Raw genomic sequence first — 20,265 nt, forward strand, 5'->3', positions numbered from 1 at the left:
AAGTGCCTTGTAAATTTTGCCATACTTGTGCATGTAGTAAGTGTGCCATACCGCACACACCGCTAGGAAAGACTAGCTCAAAGCAGTTAACTGGGCTGTATATAAACTAATAGCACAAGTATACCTGCTATTAGTGTATCATGCAGCCATATTCATTCTCTGATAAATAATTCTGCAGCAGGGGGATACATCAAACGCCTGTTGGACAAGATGAGCAAAAATAGAAGCTTGTGACTGGAGGTTCCTGTGTTTGGTAAAAGAGGAGTTTGTCTTTTTTTCCATACAGACACTCACAGTCATCAGCATAGGCACCAAAAAAAAAAATCTGGGTTATAACATCAGAGAGCGTACAAATTTTTACAGGCGTATATATTTTTACTAGGGAATCTGTCAGAAGAATGGGATAGCAACTCTTTTAAAGGGGGGGAGGGGGGGGGGGCGGATAAGCTGTGCAGCTATATATTTATATATATATATATATATTTTTTTTTTTAGATATTTGTAATGTTTTAGCTCCATAAAGCATTAAATGTTTCCCTTTGACATTCTAAAATCTCACTGATGTCAACAGGTAGCTGTCTTCTAATAACACATTTTATTGCCACAGTGTTAAGCTGTGTATTCTTCTGATGGTTTACTACAACCAAAAAACAATATTTTAATATAAAACTGTTTTGGGATGGAATAACCCTTGCTGGCCTGGTCCCCACTAAAAGAAAAAAATATATATACAAAAGGAAAATCTTAATAAAAATTGTCAGCTGAGGCCAAGTTCTCTCTGCAGTTTGATCCTCCGGCTTACTGCAGTGGAAGGGATCTTCACACAGGACATGCTTAGTGGAGTACTTTGGCCACATAGGGGTGGCGTGCCACCATTAGTCTTAGGTCGCCAGCGTGCTATGTGTGCTGATGACAAACAGCAAAAATACACACATTAGCCAGGCTGGCTATATATGCTGCTGGAGGTTGAGTTACACCTCTGGCATGCAAAGTGCTTTAACAATGCTGTATAGACACTTAAAGCACCATGACCACTTCCAATCACTAAAGTGATCTTGGTGTTTGGCGTAACCCTTTAAAGTCTTACAATGTCATAGGAAAACATATGCACAACGTTCCATAAACTAAACCCATAAGATCATGACTTTCCTAGAAAATAAGGATGACAGACATTGAAATACATTCAACAAAGGAAAACATGTTAAAGAAAATTGATCATAGTTCCCCTCAATGAAAAGGTAGATCCAGTACAGATACTGTACATTAAAATAAATATATAAACATAACAAATTAAATGTAATGTTTCAATAGATTAGGGCTGATTGTCCTTCTCTGGAGTTGTTAAGTATACAGAGAGCCAATAGATTAGGCCTTCTCTAGAGTCGTATAGTTAGATATACAAAGAGCCATCAGCAGGGCCAACATATCCAACGCTAATTAAGAAGACATCAATCAAAGTCCATATTCCCAGGCCTCCAAAGCTGAATAGTTTTCCAAGTCCTTCTCGCCACTGTCCTAAATAAAACCGATCTGCACCAAATCCACCAAGTGTGATGCTAGAGATAGCAGAGAAAGAGGTTAGCGTTAACACAATTCACCAATAAGAAGTAAAAAAAATAATATACACACACACTATTTACACACATACATACATACATATATATACATACATACATAGTAAATATGCTTACTACTGATATATACCACAAACAACAATAGAAATGTAAAGCCTTCTAATTTCCTTGTATTTTGTAATAATTAGTACACTTAATTCCTTTTTGACTTTTTTTTTTATCTTATTTGAGCATCTGTTTCAGCACACCACAGCCGACTGTCCTCTTGAAGGTTACAGCCCTTGCCTCTGACCACAAATGAGAAAACAGCAGTCTGGCGTTGTAAGACGAGCTGTCTGGCTATTTAATCTATACCCTTACCCCTCTTAGGTTTGTCTCTGAGTATCTGTTGCTCCACCCTCTACTCCTACCATCAATTAATCCTTCCTTCTATTGTCCAGGCAGGCCTTCTCTTTTTTCAGGGTTTTCCCAAGTTCCAAGGGTTCTACACACCACACCCGAATAGACACTCACTTTGCATTAATAAAAATAAACTATTAATATTTCTAATTTTTAAAGCATTCTTACTATCTAGAATTTCTGCACACCTGTCTAGAACATCTTAAAGGGCCACTACAGATTAATGTAATCTATAATATGTCCATACTGGCTCAGCAATGAAACTGCTGCTTACATTGCTGCCTAGTAACACTAGTAACCACTAGAGAAGCTTCCTATTTCAGTGCTCTACTGTGTGCAGCACCTGCATTCAGCGTCTCCGTGCTCTGCATAGAGATGTGAACGCTCCCTATAAAGATGCATTGATTCAATGCATCTCCATGAGGAAATGCTGATTGGAGCAGTGCAGCGTTTTGATGCGCGATCGCAATAGCCTTCCAATGTGTTTTTCAGCTATGAACACGGGTCCAGCCACGGCGAGACCAGCGTGGCAATGGAGATACTACCTTATAGCTGCAATCTGAGAGGACTAGGCAATGAAAATGGTACTCCAGCACTATAGTGTTGGAAATACCTGTAAAAATGGCAAAAGTTGTATGAAACTATTCAGTAACTACAAGTCAGCCAAATCTCTGTATGTTTAATAAGTTAAAGGAACACTATAGTCACCTAAATTACTTTAGCTAAATAAGTTTTAGTGAATAGATCATTCCCCTGCAATTTCACTGCTCAATTCACTGACATTTAGGAGTTAAATCACTTTGTTTCTGTTTATGCAGCCCTAGCCACACCTCCCCTGGCTATGATTGACAGAGCCTGCATGAAAAAAAAACTGGTTTCACTTTCAAACAGATGTAATTTACCTTAAAGGGACACTCCAGGCACCCAGACCACTTCGACTCATTGGAGTGGTCTGGGTGCCAACTCCCACTACCCTTAACCCTGCAAGTGTAATTATTGCAGTTTTTTTTAAACTGCAATAATTACCTTGCAGGGTTAAGTCCTCCCCTAGTGGCTGTCTATTAGACAGCCACTAGAGGACACTTCCTGCTTCATAGCACAGGTTTTCTGTGCTAGAGCGTCGCTGGACGTCCTCACGCTGTGTGAGGACCTCCAGCGTCGCTCTATTCCCCATAGGGAAGCATTGAAATTCATTTTCAATGCTTTCCTATGGGGTGCGCTAATGCGCATGCGCGGCATTGCCGCGCATGCGCATTAGGTCTCCTCGGCCGGCGGGCGAGATCAGTCTCGCCCACCAACCGACGTAACCAGAAGGAGGAGCGGCGGGGGAGGAGGAAGCAGCGACGTGGGACCTGTCGCTGCCCCTGGTAAGTGACTGAAGGGGTTTTCACCCCTTCAGTAACCGGGGATTGGGGGGTGGGAGGGAGAGGGACCCTCCAGTGCCAGGAAAACGGATCGTTTTCCTGGCACTGGAGTTTCCCTTTAAATAATTGTATCTCAATCTCTAAATTGAACTTTAATCACATACAGGAGGCTCTTGCAGGGTCTAGCAAGCTATTAATATAGCAGGGGATAAGAAAATCTTAATTAAACAGAACTTGCAATAAAGAAAGCCTAAATAGGGCTCTCTTTACAGGAAGTGTTTATGGAAGGCTGTGCAAGTCACATGCAGGGAGGTGTGACTAGGGTTCATAAACAAAGGGATTTAACTCCTAAATGGCAGAGGACTGAGCAGTGAGGCTGCAGGGGCATGTTCTATACACCAAAACTGCTTAATTAAGCTAAAGTTGTTCAGGTGACTATAGTGTCCCTTTAAACTGATTTGATCCAATTCTACTGACACAGACCAGGAGCACTGCACCCATAACTCCCCCATTATATCATCCCAAGCCTATTCCTAACCCATCTTAACCCCATGATTCCCATAACATTAAACCCCCCATAACTCTATTCTGGCATTTGTTTTCCCAGGGAAATTCAGCTGGCATTAGGTTACAATTCAGTTAAGCCATTTTAAAATAAATCCCATGGTGCAATGAGACCCATTTGCAAACGGCACTGGCCAACGCAGCTCATTGCAATTTCATTTTATAGGAATTAAAATTAACTTGAGAAATGTTATCTGTAGAATTTCGAAGAACTGAGCCAAACAAAAGTGCCCACATTTACAATAGCAAATCTGGCATTTAGTGAATATTATTTGTCTAAAAATAGATAAATTATACAACACTGAGGGGGGCGTGGCTCGGCTGAGCATGAAGTAGGACGCAGACACACTGAGCTCCTAGGCCCCGACCCTCCGAAGGACATAAAATAAGCCTTATCTCCCCCCACACAGATGGGGAAAACTAAGCGTGGGGCCACCTCCGGTCCGGCGAACCCTTCTACGGGACCTCCCGCGGGTCCAATGGATGAATATCTGTCCACACCGATTCCGCTGGCAGTAACACGCGGCCCAGGCAAGATGGCGCCCGCTTCCCCAGGCACAAGCAGCTACGCGGGCTCTGCACGAGGATCCTCGACCCGTGGATCCCCCGAAGATGCTCTTACACAGCTCTCCGCTGATCTGCCCGCGATAGCTGCTAACATGCTGACACGCAGGGACAAAACGGAACTCGTGGCAGAACTCCGAACCGCCATCCGAGAAGAAATCACCGCGGTCAGGCAAGACCTCACTCTGCTGGAAGAAAGAGTGGACACCCTGGAGGTGCACCAATTACAAGCCAGCCAACACCAGCGGACAGCGGAACTAGCAGCCACAAGACAGGGCAACATATTACTGGACCTGAGGCGCCAGGTTGAGGACCTGGAGAACAGAAGCCGTCGCTGCAATATCCGGGTCAGGGGAGTTCCGGAGTCGGAAGGTGAGACACCTAAGGAACTGCTGGAGGGCCTGTTCGCCCAAATCCTTGGCGCCGAGGCACCGCCTGACTTTGGCATTGAAAGGGCCCACCGGGCGCTCAGAGCTCCGCGCCCTGATGGCCAGCCCAGAGACCTGATTTGTTGTCTCCGGTCATTCCAACTGAAGGAGACTATCATGAGAGTGGCTCGGACACAACGCTCACTCCGATACTTGGACTCACAAATAGCACTGTACCACGACCTATCCACTCTCACCTTAGATGCTAGGTGAGCCCTGAAGCCAATCACCTCCATACTGCAAGAGAAGAGGATCCCATATAAATGGGGATTCCCGTTCAGTCTTCAGGCCAGGGTGGGGAACCGCTGACATGTCTTGAGGTGGCCGAATGAGATCCCACGTTTCCTGCGGGCCCTGGACCTGCCTGATATACCCGTGCCAAACTGGATCCTGGACTACCCACCAGCTAGACCCACAGGCCCGATTACACCAGCAGATATCCTCCGAGAAGGGGCAACTTCGAGGCCGATCCAACGCAGAGGCGGCACGGTGACACCGGAAGAGTAAATGGAGCAAGACCCCCCCCGGGGACGTAGGAACCCCGCAGCGCTGACCTATTTTTGACGCCTTACCGGAGGATCAGTATGAAGGACCCAGGCGACCCCCCCCCCCATGAACCCGAAGGACACACGGCGGCCAAGGGACGCAGAGACAATCCCGCCAGGGTATGTACCACCCCCCCCACCTCACCAGGCCATTGCTTCCCCAAAGCCCCGAGGGTATCGTTAGAAGGATTGGGAGGGGTAAAGTAGGGGAATAAGCAGCACAAGCCAGGTCACCCAGGCATCACGCACCTCGGGTCTTATCTCTACCCCCGGGAGGATAGAGAGGTTTGAGTGGGGGACTGGGACTTGGGAAGGAATACCCCTGAGGATTGGTGTTTATGAGACAGTCCTTTGAAAGAACTAAGTGCTTGCGGACTGCTGTCTATCACAAATCCCTGGGACTTTCCGGAGTGGGGACGGCAGGTTCCCCATGCTTGCATAGAGGCTTGATTGTCCTACCTGAGAAAAAAAGGCCACCATGGAAATCGCACGGGGACAGGGAGGGGGAGGGCTGCAGTCGGGGAAGGAGGTTTATGGGGGAAGGACATGCACCCACCCCGCCCCGGTTGCCCAACCCAGCCTCTGCCACCTACCAACAGTCTGCGGCAACCTGGCTGGGCAAGGCGCGGGGTGACGGCATTTCTGGGGGGCTCACGGAATGACACTGTATAATATGTTCCTGTATTGTTAACGTTGTACCGAATAGGAGCTGTTTATTTGTTATGCTATCATTTTACCTAGCAACGCACATTACGTGCCCTATGTATGGGACACCACACGGAGGGAAACGGAGGAAGTTATGACCCTCGTTAGCTATGCTTCTATACGGGCCACCGGAAGGGAGGGAGCTGGAGAGAGGTCCGACACACTATCAGCTGACTGAAGGCCTAGACAGATAACACGACTACAAAGAACTAGGCCAGATGAGTTGGAGAACCCCACAAAGTAGACGACTACTGACTTTAGCGCACTACGCGAGAGGGGTCTGGGTTGGGCGACCCGAGACGGAGGGGCCCACGGGAAAGAAATTTTTTTACCATACAGCTGATACTACCGGCGGGGAGGGAGCCGATGGAGGCTGCTGACTACACAACCTACACAGAGGGACGACATACCCCGTAGGGAGTCTTCCACACACCCCACGCAACTGACCTACTTTGTAAATACCGTCCAGATTTCGGAGAGACGACCCAAAGACGGCCCCCGAACAACCTCACCTGACCGAGGTTCGACATTGCTATTACCACGTTCACGGACTACCCAACCCCGGACGTCTACACTTTCCCAGACTAACCCCCCCCCCCCCCGGCCTACGCTACACCTGAGTGAGGGCCCTGCATCAAGCGGGCATGGCACAGTTTCGACCGGCGTAGCTTACACTGTGGTCGCACAATGTTCGTGGGCTCAACATACCCGAGAAGCGCGCGCAACTCCTCCGTAGGCTCTGGGCAGAGAGAGTGTCCATTGCGTTTCTGCGGGAGACGCACTTCAGAGAGAGAGATGCGCCGACCCTGACAAACAGACGCTTTTCACAGGGCTACTTTGCAAATCACCCAGACGCACGAAAGACAGGGGTGGCGATTTTATTCGCTCACACGACACCGTTTAATCTCAAAGAAACATGCAAGGACCCAGGTGGTCGCTATATCTTCCTTAAGGGTACCATTGCTGACACCCCCTATACTTTTGCATGCGTATATAGCCCTAACCGTAAGCAGCACGTCTTCCTGGCTAAAACCCTGGCCAAACTTGAGAGATTCAGGGAAGGCCTGTTGGTCATGGCCGGTGATCTTAACGCTCCGCTCGATCCAAGCTTGGACTCTTCAACCGGCACAAGCGCGATCCCAGAGCACTGCCTGCGCTCAATGCGACGCACCTTAGCCAGATCAGGGCTTCAAGATTGCTGGAGAGTCGCACACCCAGATGACAAGGACTTTTCGTAATATTCCGCGGTCCACAAGCGCTATAGCAGAATCGATTATGTATTTTTGCCTCAAGAACGACTGACCCACCTTCAAGACGCAAAGATTGGAATAATGCATCAATCCGACCATGCGCCTCTCCTGATCCGGATGAAGTCCCCGCTGTTTAGACCTGCGGAGCGCCACTGGAAACTCAACGAGACCCTTCTGGATGACCTGGAAGCCAGGACATCAGCCTGCCGGACACTCACCGACTACTTCGACACGAACTCCACGGAGGACATGTCCCCCCTAACGCTGTGGGAGGCACATAAGTGTGTCATCCGAGGACATTTCATAGCCCTCGGCTCACAGCGTCGGAAAAACAGGAACTGGGACATCTCTGATCTCACCAAAAAGATAGCCAGCCTAGAGGACTCACAAAAATTCCGCAGATGACAATGTATACCTACAACTCACAGAAGCCCGCAGGGCACTGGCGGACCTCCTGTCTCAGGGCCTGCTACACACCCTGCGGAAATCTGCGAGATTTTTCTATGAGCATTCCAACAAGAGCGGCAGACTTTTAGCGAAAATGCTTCGGGAGAAGAGGAGATCCCAACACATACACAAAATCCACATTCAACGGGGACAATCCACAAGGATGCCGGAGGGAATTATGGAAGCCTTCAGGGAGTACTACAAGGACCTTTACCACCAGTCCCAGGCTCAAACAGGAGACACGGCAAGACTACACCGCCGGAGGGTATCGGACTACCTATCGCAAACCGTCACACGTAAACTCACGCCGGACCTCGCAGAGGAGTTGGATGGACCCCTGACCCTGGTAGAACTTACGGCAGCCCTGAAACACTCAAAACCGCATCGAGCGCCGGGCCCAGACGGCCTCCCTCTGACGTACCTGCGGACATTCCAGGAGGTTCTTCTGCCCAGGCTTCTGACGAGCCTCAATGCCATACGAGACGGCGGAGCCTTCCCCTCAGACACCCTGGCGGCGACTATCACGGTGATCCCCAAGGAAGGGAAGGACCCCTCACTCTGCTCCAGCTACAGGCCGATCTCACTGCTTAATGCCGACCTGAAGCTGTTCACAAAGGCTCTCTCCTTGAGGATGTCCCGGATTCTGCCGGACCTAATTCACCCGGATCAGGTCGGCTTCATTCTAGGACGGGAAGCTAGAGATGATACTATACGCGTACTAAACATTATCCACTATGCGAGATCCAAAGACCGGGACACTGTCCTTCTCTCGACGGACGCCGAAAAGGCGTTCGACCGAGTAGACTGGATATACTTAAATGAAACACTACGACATTTCGGCTTTGGGACGCATATGCGCACCTGGATCTCCGCCCTGTACTCGACTCCGACCGCCAGGATATGTGTGAACGGAGGCCTGTCACAACCGTTCCCCATACGTAACGGGACCCGCCAGGGATGTCCCCTGTCCCCCCTCCTGTTTGCCCTCTCCCTGGAGCCATTCCTGGAGGCGGTCAGACAGGATGGGGGCATAACGGGGGTTCGTATAGGTAAGGTGGAACACAGAGTGGCGGCATATGCCGACGATATGCTGTTCTTCCTGGAACAACCCTTGATCTCCGTTCCCAATCTTCTACAGGCATTCCGCAGGTTTGGACAGGTGTCCAACCTGAAACTCAACCTGGATAAGTCGGAAGCGATGCCAATAATGCGGAACGAAGAAGACGTCCGCAGACTTAGTGCCCAATTCTCCTTTTCCTGGTGCGCTGTGAAACTGCGCTACCTAGGTACCTGGCTACCGAAAAACCTATCGCAGGTCTACCAACTGAACTTCCTTCCCCTCCTCAAGTGCATAAAGCAAGACCTTCAGCGATGGACGACAAGCTATATCACTTGGTTTGGCCGTATTAACGCGGTCAAAATGAATGTGATGCCACGGCTGCTATACCTCTTCGCCACCCTGCCGATATCTATACCACATTCGTTCTTCAAGGAAGCGGACTCGACCATTCGCGGGTTCGTATGGAATCACAGAGCCTCACGCATCCGTAGGAAAGTCATGGAACGTCCTAAGTTGGCCGGCGGGCTGGGACTACCGTCGGCTCAGACATACTACCAAGCCACACGTCTGCACAGAATAGTGGACTGGCATGTCAGTGACAGCCCAAAACACTGGGTGGCCATGGAACTCCAGCAAACGCAAGGCCAGTTTCCCTCTAGACTGTGGTTGGGACGAGCCTCCTTCCCGGAGCTACGCACAGACAACCCCATGATTGATGCGACCCTTAAGACCTGGTGCAAAACCCGCCACACTCAGCAATTAACGACCTCACCGAACCCACTGACCCCCATCACGCACAACCCGGACTTGGCAGGGGGTTTACCCCCAGCGGCTTTCCAGGGCTTCCAGCAACCCGATTGGATTTACGTGGGTCGGTGGTGCTCAGGGAGAACACTCAGACCACTGCCCGACTTACTGGGAGAAACACGACCCACACAGCTAGACGAGTTCCGCTATCATCAGGTGCGGACGTATGTTGCTAGATTGGCGGGTCAGAACCATCTTCACAGACAACTCACAAGCTTCGAGCGGTTATGCACAAACCGAGCGCACATAGACCACGGGGTATCACTCCTATACAGGACTCTTCGGGGGACCATAGACAACAGCCCCGTAGGACACAGAGGCAAATGGGAACGGGAAACCGGTACGCAACTCACAGAACAAGAATGGGACAAGATAGTACTACTCACCCATAAATAATCCATTAGTTCGAAGTTCCAGGAGACCGGCTATAAATTGTTGTCCCATTGGTACCGCACGCCCGATATCCTGAGACACTTCGACGACAACAACACGGGCTCATGCTGGAGATGCAACTCGGCTATGGGAACGACCTTGCACATATGGTGGTCATGTCCCCGAATAGCGCCATACTGGCTGCAGATCAACTCGAAAATTAGGGAAATCACTGGAAGCGACCTTCCCCTACTACCTATGATGATGCTCCTACACCACACATCAGTCCCCACACAGAAATATAAACACTCACTGACTATCCATATGCTGAATGCCGCAAAAGCGCTGATCCCCCTGCACTGGAATGGGCCAATGGGTTGATAAAGTAGAATCAATTTATGATATGGAAATACTGACTGCTTCCCTGCAGGGGCGCTCGGACAAGTGCGCCCTACAATGGTACCCGTGGAGGCTTTACATTTCTACGGGTAGAGCATAAGGGCACAGGGGCATGCCGGGCTCGGGGGACTGGGCCCAGTACGAACAGACGTGTGGCCACAACCGTACGCTGTCCGAACATGAGACTAGTGCACGCCTGTGGGGACCTCACCTGGGCAGCTGGCCAAGGCCACACCGACACCTGCCCTTCCCCCCCAACCCCCTACCCCTCTACAACCACCTCCTACTGGACACCCCTCCACACCAGACAAGAGACGGAACAACCCCGACAGGTTGGGATCCAACCAGGGAGATGGACACGACCACAGCAGGAAACACCAAAGCTACTACCTCCCACCGACAGGACTGGCCCTGACAATTAATGTACAGATAGGTTCGAAAGGCCCCACGGGGGAGGGAGGTCGAGACTCGGTCCTGATAGATGTCAGGCTATCCCCCATAGACGCCGGACACGGATAAACCAAGAGACAAACTACCCAGACCGAGGTGGAAATTACACTAATCACCAAAGGGACGGAGACTGGGCAGAACACAGGATATTAATCTCAGGCGCTTGTCCACATGTATGAGCAAACCATTACCAGAGCTAAACCAAAAGCTACTTTAGGAGAATCCTACCTTAAAATTGCGCCACACACACTCACTAAAACATCTGCATAGGAACACATATACCTCTCCGGTTTTTATTCTCCGAGCTCACACACAAAGCCTGACGCATGGGAAAGTGGGTTGAAACCAGGTCTGGGTGGTTACTCTTCAATGTACCTTGCACTTGCCTGTCAGAGCTCGACCTACCTTCAGATACGAATTACTAAGTGAACCTTAACGTCATTAGACTTACCCCACTACTGTGTACTGTTTGCCAATCTCATGTTCAATTGTTTGCCATTCTAACCATTGTACAGAACATGCAATGTACTTACTGTATCTCTTTTGTTACCTTGGAAAACTAAATAAAAATTGATTGACACAAAAAAATTATACAACACTATGAGTTCTGCTTAGAAAACTCTTGAACCACGTAGATACCTTAATATAAGGGCAGTAGACCATTTGTAACCACCTGTCCAGTTACAATACAGCATCTTTGGAAAAACACGAATACCTAAAGTTAAAAAAAACAAAACAAGAAACCCCCCACAATTAAATTGGGAAAAATAAAAAGTTTAAAAAAAAATAAAAAATAGATTTTTAGGATACAATCCAAATATTTTAAGTTTAAGGTATTTGTAAGACACTGATAGCTATTAATCGTTTCGGAAGCCTTTGCTAAGCCTACACAGCTTTAGACCTCAGTAATTCAATGCTATACCAGTTGATTAATAAAGAAATTCCACAAAAATGAGCCGCACCCATTTAAAGAGGAACTGTAATTTCTCTAGAATTGACATTATTAAATAAAATATTTAATATGACATAAGTTGTGTTAAACCTGTGATGCTCAATTTTTTTTCAAATTTATGTGCAAGATTTAGAAAACGACATCATAATCCAGTTCAGTCTAGGCACAGCCAAAGCATAAAATGCAGATAAGTAGGAGAAATAGAACATGGTTTAAGTTCCCCTTTTCTCTCAATGCAGACTACAAGGTTCCCAGGTGTAAAGTACAAAGCTGAGAACAATGGCGATAGGGAGACCAGTTACAAGTTAAAGATATATGGATTGCTACATGCAAGTTTATTTCCCTCACAAATACACATTTGTTCAATGAAGGGGATAAATAAACATAATATTAAATATCCTGGGACGTAACGGTCATCTTAAAGGGGAGAAAACCACATAAGAAGGGGCAACATTTTCGCACACTTCTTGCAGGGAGTTTTTACCTAGCCATTCGAAATAGAGGGCAGCCAAGTTAAAAGTGAAGTTATCAAATACACCCAATCATAAAAGCCATACATGTAACAGAGTTAAACAGCATTATAAATACACCCTTAGTTTTGAGGTTCCTTTAAATGAGCAGGGTTCCCTTTGTATCTCTAAGCAACATAATCACACGATCCCAAGTTCAATGTGAAGTCATTTAGCAGAAGATTAGCATAAACGTTGAGTCTTCCCAGCACCTATAGTCCTAAATTTGTTCACCTACACCGATAATGCTAATTTGACACTTACACATTATCAAGGTCATCCTCATCAACTAGAATGTGTGACTGGATAAGAAAGCTAGACTAACTTCCTGTACTCTCAGCCAATCAAAGCTGATCAGGTTGGCCAAAACTAACACAATGTATGTGGGAGAGTAAATTCCACATTATCTGTGCAACTGAATAGGAGAGAGTACCATGACAGACTCACGGTCTGTTTTGACACTAAACTAGATGCTGGAGGCACGAAGCGCTAGACAACATCACCACTAAAAGAAGCTGTAGTGCTTATATTGCTCAGAGTGCCCCTTTAAGATCTTCATAGAGGGAAACATGGCTTTAAAAATGCAGATGGCAAGCTACTAACAAAGTTATGGTCTACCATTCAGTATTTGCAATTCCATAATTTCACAGTTCTGCAAGCAGATGTAATCGTTTTATGATTATCTAGTTAAAATAAATATGTTAATATCCCAAACATAGGCCCCAAGTGTTTAAGACAAAATAGGAGTTCAAGAGATGCCCTACCATTAACAATTTAGATATAAAAAGAATAAAACAAACCTAGACAGTGCACGTGGTCCAATACCGTGCAGTTGGCACTGTACCTCTGTCTCGGGCAGGAAACAGTCATACAGTTGGTTGATTTACTGCACACGTATTCAGAGGGCGGAAGCTGCCAACAATACTGGCAGGTCATGGTGATGGTGAATTTTTTTTGCCTCTGATGGTTGTCATCCTGTTTGTACATATATATATATATATATATATATATATATATATATATAAAAAAAAAAAAAAAAAAAAACATAAATAGAGGGATGATGAACCCATATTTTGCCAACTTTAAAAACGTATACAAAAACTGTAATAAAATCAGAAATCGATATGGAGGACAATAAGAAGAAATGCTAAATTAGCACTAGAGTCAATTCGGAGTTGCTAAGTATGTGTCTGTCAGATGATGTATGTAATAACTTACTGTATAATCCACTGCCTAGATTGTTAGCACTATTCACTTTTATATTATTGATTGACCTTTTTAACCCCTTAAGGACCAAACTTCTGGAATAAAAGGGAATCATGACATGTCACACATGTCATGTGTCCTTAAGGGGTTAAAGCAGACAAACTCAAAGTCTGTTCAGTTAGACCTACCTTAAAGGAAAACTTGACCCCAAAAATAAAAGTTTTGTTCATTACAAGGCTTTCCTGAAATAGCTAAAGTAAAACTGTTTTTTTTTTACCCCAATTATATAGTATTAATTTATTATTAAGAAAATACAAAAAAAAATTATATATAATACTTACCTTACCTTGATCTCTTCTATATTTTTTTTGCTATAAAGTTGGCAATAATAACTGGTGTCCACCTTACCTTTTAAAGGGACATTCCAAGTTGGAAGTGACCTTTATTTTCACACATTATCTTATAATAGTAGTAAAAAAATACTGCACATGCACACAGGCAGCAGTGAGCTTCACCCAGACCATGAAGGATCTTGAATACCATTTCCATTCATAAGATCAGATTCCGAACTATACTAAATAAATACTGCAGCGTGTGCTTCATTGTGGTTCACTGCACTGCTGCTGTGTTACTGTGGCAATGTTCACACTTACTGCATGAGTGCTGAGCCAGAAGAGTCTTTGTGTTGCCTGCACCCACCACACATGTATACTGTCCCAGTGGACCAGATGGGATCACCAGGAAGGTAAGGAGGAGACAGAAAGGTATACAGGAGGTGGGGGTTTAAAAAAAAAAAAAAAAAAACACCAAAAAAAACTATACTTAAATGAGGTTACACCCACAACCACAGACAGCCACCCCTCACACACAATCCCATTGAGATGTATTCCTTAGGGGTGAGTAACAAGGGCAACCCTTCTTTTATTTTTACATTGAGGCCCAGAGGTTCCTAGATTCACTCCTGGTATACGAGATATCTATATCTATCCATCCATCCATCTATCTATATCTATCTATCTCTATCTCTATGTGTTCTGAAGGCAGGAGGAGGACTTTTATTTCTCCTTTACCATTTGGAAGAAGAGATTTTTGTAATAGTTGCAGTTCTATTCAATTGTATACAATCAGACAACAGAAGACCTACTTGCACAATCACCATTGCAAACAGTATAAGTTGTTATGGTGCTTGGAGTATAATGTTAGCTGATATCTTGAGCTACAAAGAGTTTATGAAACAAATACAGCTAGGCTAAAATGGGTTAAAAAGCTTATATAGGTTTGTATGTCACTATGTAGACAATTGTTATGTAATAAGGCAGTTTGTAATAAAAAAAACACACATTACTTACAACACATACAACCTGGTCTTTGGCTTCACAGTCAAAAGTGACAGGCTTGCCATAAATACAAGAGTTGTTCGTAGCGCAGATAACACAAGCGGAAGGTAGATTACTGCATAACCCGTTGCTGGGACATTTTGACATGTAAGACGGTGTCTCTGAAACTTCAAAAATAACAGTGGTCAAAAATAACAAAAAAGTTACAACTGTATCTAGATCAAATATCACATTTCCTTTATTTAAAATTTTTCCAAAAGACACAATTTCCAAGCAATTAGTAGGATTTTTATGCAATCACATTTTAACAGGATTAATATGCTATCACGTTAAATGCGCGAACAGTATATCAGAGGAAGAAACACAAAATACTCTTTACACCATAACCACTACGCTTTGGTGATAAAAAGGGGGTACTTTAAGCACCATAACCACTAGGCATTATTGTTGTGGTGCAAATAGTCTTTGGGTGCCCTCTCCCCTTGTTTTCTGTCAAGCGTTTTTGAATTGGTTTGACAAGGATCAGGACTATCATGACCGGCAAAGCCCAGCCCCATTGCTGCTACTGTTAGACAATGCAGAGATCTCCCGACCACATTATACATCCAGAGCTGTTCAGCCTTCAATGGCAAGGATCGGCTGTCAATCAGTCCAAGGTTAAATCGCTTTCTGCAGATAACGTGAAAGAGAAACTGGAATTTTGGGAGAGACAGTGTTTATTCTTCAATTTGTAGTAAAGGATTCATAAAGAATAAAAGGAACACTATAGCGTTAAGAATACAAACATATATTCCAGGCACTACACAGTCCTGAGACCTATATAGGTGTCCATCCCTATGTCAGGGTTTGAAAGGTAAGTATTACTAACCTTTAAGCACTTGCCACACTGTTCTACCTCTATAGGTGAGATCATCAAGTTTGAGTAGAGCGCAATGCTGCAATTTGTTTTATTTTTTTTATTGCGCTAGGAGCAGCATTTGATCTATAACTGATATTTACCCGATCATTGCAGAGGAAGCGCCTCTAGTGGCTGTCTTCCTGACAGAGGTTTGTTAACCATGCAATGTAAACATTGCCCTCCTACAGTACAAGAATATTTAGCACTGCATGCTTCAAAAGACAGTAGCACTGGACCCAGGCCACTTCATTGAAGTATACTGACATTTACCTGTTGCTTTGGTGGTTGGAGGAACTGTGGAAGACGGGAGCTCGTCCTTTAACAATTGAGCTACTGGCTGGGAATGCTCCAAACTCAAGGACCCTGGAAAAGGAAACAAAATGCTGTTTACTGCTACTATTTTGTACATTTAATTTTTTCAAGGTTATTCCAAGAACCTTGAGTCCGTGACTATTTCATTCAGTGATATGGAGTCTGTGTGCATCTTTACGGTAAAAAAACAAAGCACATACAGATATGCAATTTTAGCCATAGGTAAGTTTATGGTTTTGTTTTATTAAGGCCAAGACAGTGCCAGCAAGGGTTACTCCATTCAACAGTGTTTTACTAAAATATTGTTTTTAATTGGAGAAACTCTAAATATGCCATCCTAAGATGCTGACATAAGAGTTAAGTTACAACACATAAGATGTAGTCCCTCCCAATGGGGCATGTGCCCTGCCCATCTGGAAAGAAATGAGTCAAGTAAGACACAAATTAGTTTTTAAGGAAACAAAACAATAATTGTTTATACGTCTACAGAAATACACCAAAAATGTATGTTTTACATTAAACATGGTGCACTTCTGTACTACTTTAGGTGTTAGACAATGGTCTCTGGAAGTGAATAGATACTAGAAATTGCGAAGAACTGACTAAAGAATTGCAGATTATAAGCTAAAATAGAGTCATTACTAAAACAAACAAAACATATGCAGCTGTTTTTACATTTAAAACATATAATAATTTGCAAATCTTGTCCAGATGACCCATTTCCAGTTTAGTGAACACATACCTCTAAATATTATAAATACCAAGGGTAGTCTAACATTATCTATATTATATTTCTTTTCCTACTGGGGATGTTTACGAAACAAATTTTGTAAAGAAAAATAGCTCTATCTATATCCTAAATAAAGTAGTCAGACTTCTGCTCAAATTTGATGAACGAGAGAGAGTTGTGAAATGCTAATGGTGTATGTACATTACATTATAGAATGTAAGCTCGATCGAGCAGGGTCCTCTTCAACCCATTGTTCCTGTAAGTTTATTTGTAATTGTCCTATTTATAGTTAAATCCCTTCTCATAATATTGTAAAGCGCTACGGAATCTGTTGGCGCTATATAAATTGCAAAAATAATAATAATAATTATACCTGTGTAATGAACATGACTAGTACTCTACTATCTTCACATGGGGAAGACAGCAAAGCCAGACAGATACAATTAAAGGACCACTATAGAGCCAGGAAAACATACTCATTTTCCTGGCACTATAGTGCCCTGAGGGTGCCCCCACCCTGAGGGTCCCAGTCCTGCCAGGCTGGATGGAGAGGAAGGGGTTAAACACTTGACGGGCTCCCTCGGTGCTGGAGACTCTCCTCCTCCTTTCCCCGTCATCGGCTGAATGCGCGGCAAGAGCCGCGCGCACATTCAGCCAGTCTCATAGGAAAGCATTCTCAATGCTTTCCTATGGACGCTGGCGTCTTCTCACTGTGAAAATCACAGTGAGAAGCGTGGAAGCGCCGCTAGCGGCTGTCAATGAGACTTAACCCGCTAGCGGCTGTCAATGAAACTGCTATGTTTACAGTAGGCAGGTTAACCCTAGATGGACCTGGCACCCAGACCAATCCATTAAGCTGAAGTGGTCTGGGTGCCTATAGTGGTCCTTTATCATTTGTGTTTTTACAATGTTTAGCAGTTTTGTATTTCATCACTTTTAAGTAAATTTATGTATTGGTTAGCTTAGTAGACATGAATATAAAGTGTGCAATTGTCATTAATATTTTAAGAAGAGACCTGTAAACAATTTATTTTTAGCTCCATTATTCCACTAAATAAACAGAAGAATGTACTTTTACAAAATAAAAAAACATGCAGTCTGTGTTAAAGGATTACTAGAGAGTCAGGAAAACAAAGTGGTTTTCATGACACTATAGTGCCCTGAAGCTGCCCCCACCCTCAGGGTCCCCCTCCCGTGACGCTGATGTGGTTAAAACCACTTCAGCAGCTTACCTTATTCCAGCGCTGGGCTCCCTCGGCCGACTTCAGCTCCCTCTTCCGACGTCAGCTGAGCCGAATGCGCATCCGCATAATATGCCTCCAGATGCGCCTCCAGCATAATATGCCTCCAGATGCGCCTCTAGTGGCTGGGTTAAGGCTGGCTTAACCCTGCAATGTAAACACAGCAGTTTATCTGAAACTGCCATGTTTGCATCTGAAGGGTTAAAACCTGAGGGACCTAGCACCCAGACCACTTCATTTAAATATTGAACAAAACAATACTATCACCACAATCACGTGTGAGTAGTGTGAAATAAGAAAAGCAGAGAGGGATCCATAGCCCACCAATTACATCGGGGGAGGCACCCGTTGAGCGCACAATATGTCTACATCTTGTGAGTGCATTTTTGTACAGCGCACATTGTTAAAATTGTATCACACTATGTTTTGCCTATGTTCTTTTAAGATTCGACAGCCGTACCCCATATGTGTTTTGCTTGTATCCTTTGTTAAATATTGTACTGACAAGAATGTGGGGAACTGAAAATACAGCTCACTTTGGAGATTTTTTTTTTCCAGTTCAGCTCTTTTGACCTAAACTGTGCAAAGTCACTTTAAAATGAAGACAATTTACACATTACTGAAATTAATAATAAAACATAGGGGTAAACAACACACTTCCAAACTTTCAATGGTATCTATGGGGATGATGGGATTTGTAGTCTCCAAAACCTAGTGAGCTGCAGTGGCCCTGCCCTAACACAGAGCTAGTTAGAAGTCCAGATATATGAGAGGAGATACAGAGGGGAGGTGGGATTTTATGTAGGATACCCCCAGGTATATGAACCATTACACAGCTATGATGGAGCTCCCATGTCCTCCTGCCATACAGTGCAGCTTGCCAGGAGAGGGTCAGGCAGTGAATATAATGAAGGCTAGCCCTTGCTGAGAGACATGGTAGGCGCCCTGGCACTCACCGCGGCCGGAGAACACGTACAGCTGGGACACAAACAGAACAACACTGCACAGCCTCTTCAGCACTGACAGGGCGGCCATGATGCTTCCTACAGGGACAAGCTGCGGCTCAGTGACGTAACATGCAAGGGGGGAAACGTGCGTTCCAAGCCTCGATCTCGATGTACAAACCACGCCTACTCAGTCAATACATGCTTTTTTATTGGCTGCGTTCTTGCTGAGTGACACATGCATGGGCAGCTGCTGGTGTAGAGGGAGCACACACTGGCTTTGTCAGCTGAGCTGTGTGTTTATGGCAGTAGTGATGGTTGTCTGGTAGCTGCTGTGGAGTCCAATGTCCAGCCAGTCACCTTGGCTAGTTAGTTTATCAGTGTTACATTGCCAGCAGGGAGTCCTGGAATAATGTGACTGCCAGGGAAACTCACTCAATTCTGGAATGTAAAGAGAATTCCAAACTTTAGAACAAAATAAAAAAAAAAATGGAATAAAAAAAATCTCAAATTGAGCATGGTTTTTGGAATTGGATTTAAGAATGCCTATTGGATTTTTATTGATGATAACAGTATTAGATAATTCCATAGGCCCCAGTGTGTACTAGACTTATATCTGGAAAGGTTATATTCCTGAGCAACTATAATCATAAAGAAATGGGCAAACGCTGTATGAAGCCGCCCGTTTTAACCCCTTCAGGACCGGCCTGTTTTTGCGATGTTTGTACGTTAAGGACCAGAGCAGTTTTAACACTTTTGTGGTGTTTGTGTTTAGCTGTAATTTTCCGCTCTCTCATTTACGGTTCCCATACAAGTTATATACTGTTTTTTTCACGACAAGAAGGGCTTTCTTTACATACCAGTATATATATTATGTCATATATTGTATTTAAAAAAAATATTAAAATATGGTGAAAAATAAAAAAAAAACATGTTTTTGGACTTTTACTTGAAAAATCTTTTACTTATCTACAAAAGCTAATGAAAAAAACTGCTAAATAGATTCAAAATTTTGTCCCGAGTTTAAAAACACCCAGTGTTTACATGCTTTATTGCTTTTTTTTGCAAGTTATAGGCCTATAAATACAAGTAGGAAATTGCTGTTTCAATATATATATATTTTAAATGTATCAATAGTGACATTGTTACACCGTTATCTGTCATAAATCCCCGAAACACACCTAACATGTACATATTTTTTAAAGTAG

At 44.6% G+C, this 20,265-nt stretch overlaps 1 protein-coding gene across 1 annotated transcript; it reads right to left on the reverse strand.

Annotated features, from left to right (window-relative positions):
* Window positions 1-525: 525 nt before the first annotated feature.
* Window positions 526-19,209, reverse strand: TM2D3 (TM2 domain containing 3). The gene is made up of 6 exons (XM_063449126.1): window positions 19,070-19,209; window positions 16,101-16,193; window positions 14,945-15,099; window positions 13,190-13,364; window positions 11,568-11,643; window positions 526-1,556 (listed from the first exon to the last, which is right to left on the reverse strand). The coding sequence occupies exons 1-6, from the start codon at window positions 19,146-19,148 to the stop codon at window positions 1,391-1,393; spliced, it is 744 nt and encodes a 247-aa protein (XP_063305196.1). The 5' UTR covers window positions 19,149-19,209; the 3' UTR covers window positions 526-1,390.
* Window positions 19,210-20,265: the final 1,056 nt, after the last annotated feature.

The sequence above is a fragment of the Pelobates fuscus genome, chromosome 3 (assembly GCF_036172605.1).
Source record: "Pelobates fuscus isolate aPelFus1 chromosome 3, aPelFus1.pri, whole genome shotgun sequence".
NCBI lineage: Eukaryota > Metazoa > Chordata > Amphibia > Anura > Pelobatidae > Pelobates > Pelobates fuscus.

Coding starts and splice junctions, on each gene's coding strand:
- TM2D3 (XM_063449126.1), bottom strand. CDS start 19,148: ATGGCCGCCCTGTCAGTGCTGAAGAGGCTGTGCAGTGTTGTTCTGTTT. Junction 15,100..16,100: donor TCCAACCACCAAAGCAACAG/GTAAATGTCAGT, acceptor TTATTTTTGAAG/TTTCAGAGACACCGTCTTAC. Junction 11,644..13,189: donor GGACCACGTGCACTGTCTAG/GTTTGTTTTATT, acceptor TTTTAACTTTAG/GTATTCGTGTTTTTCCAAAG.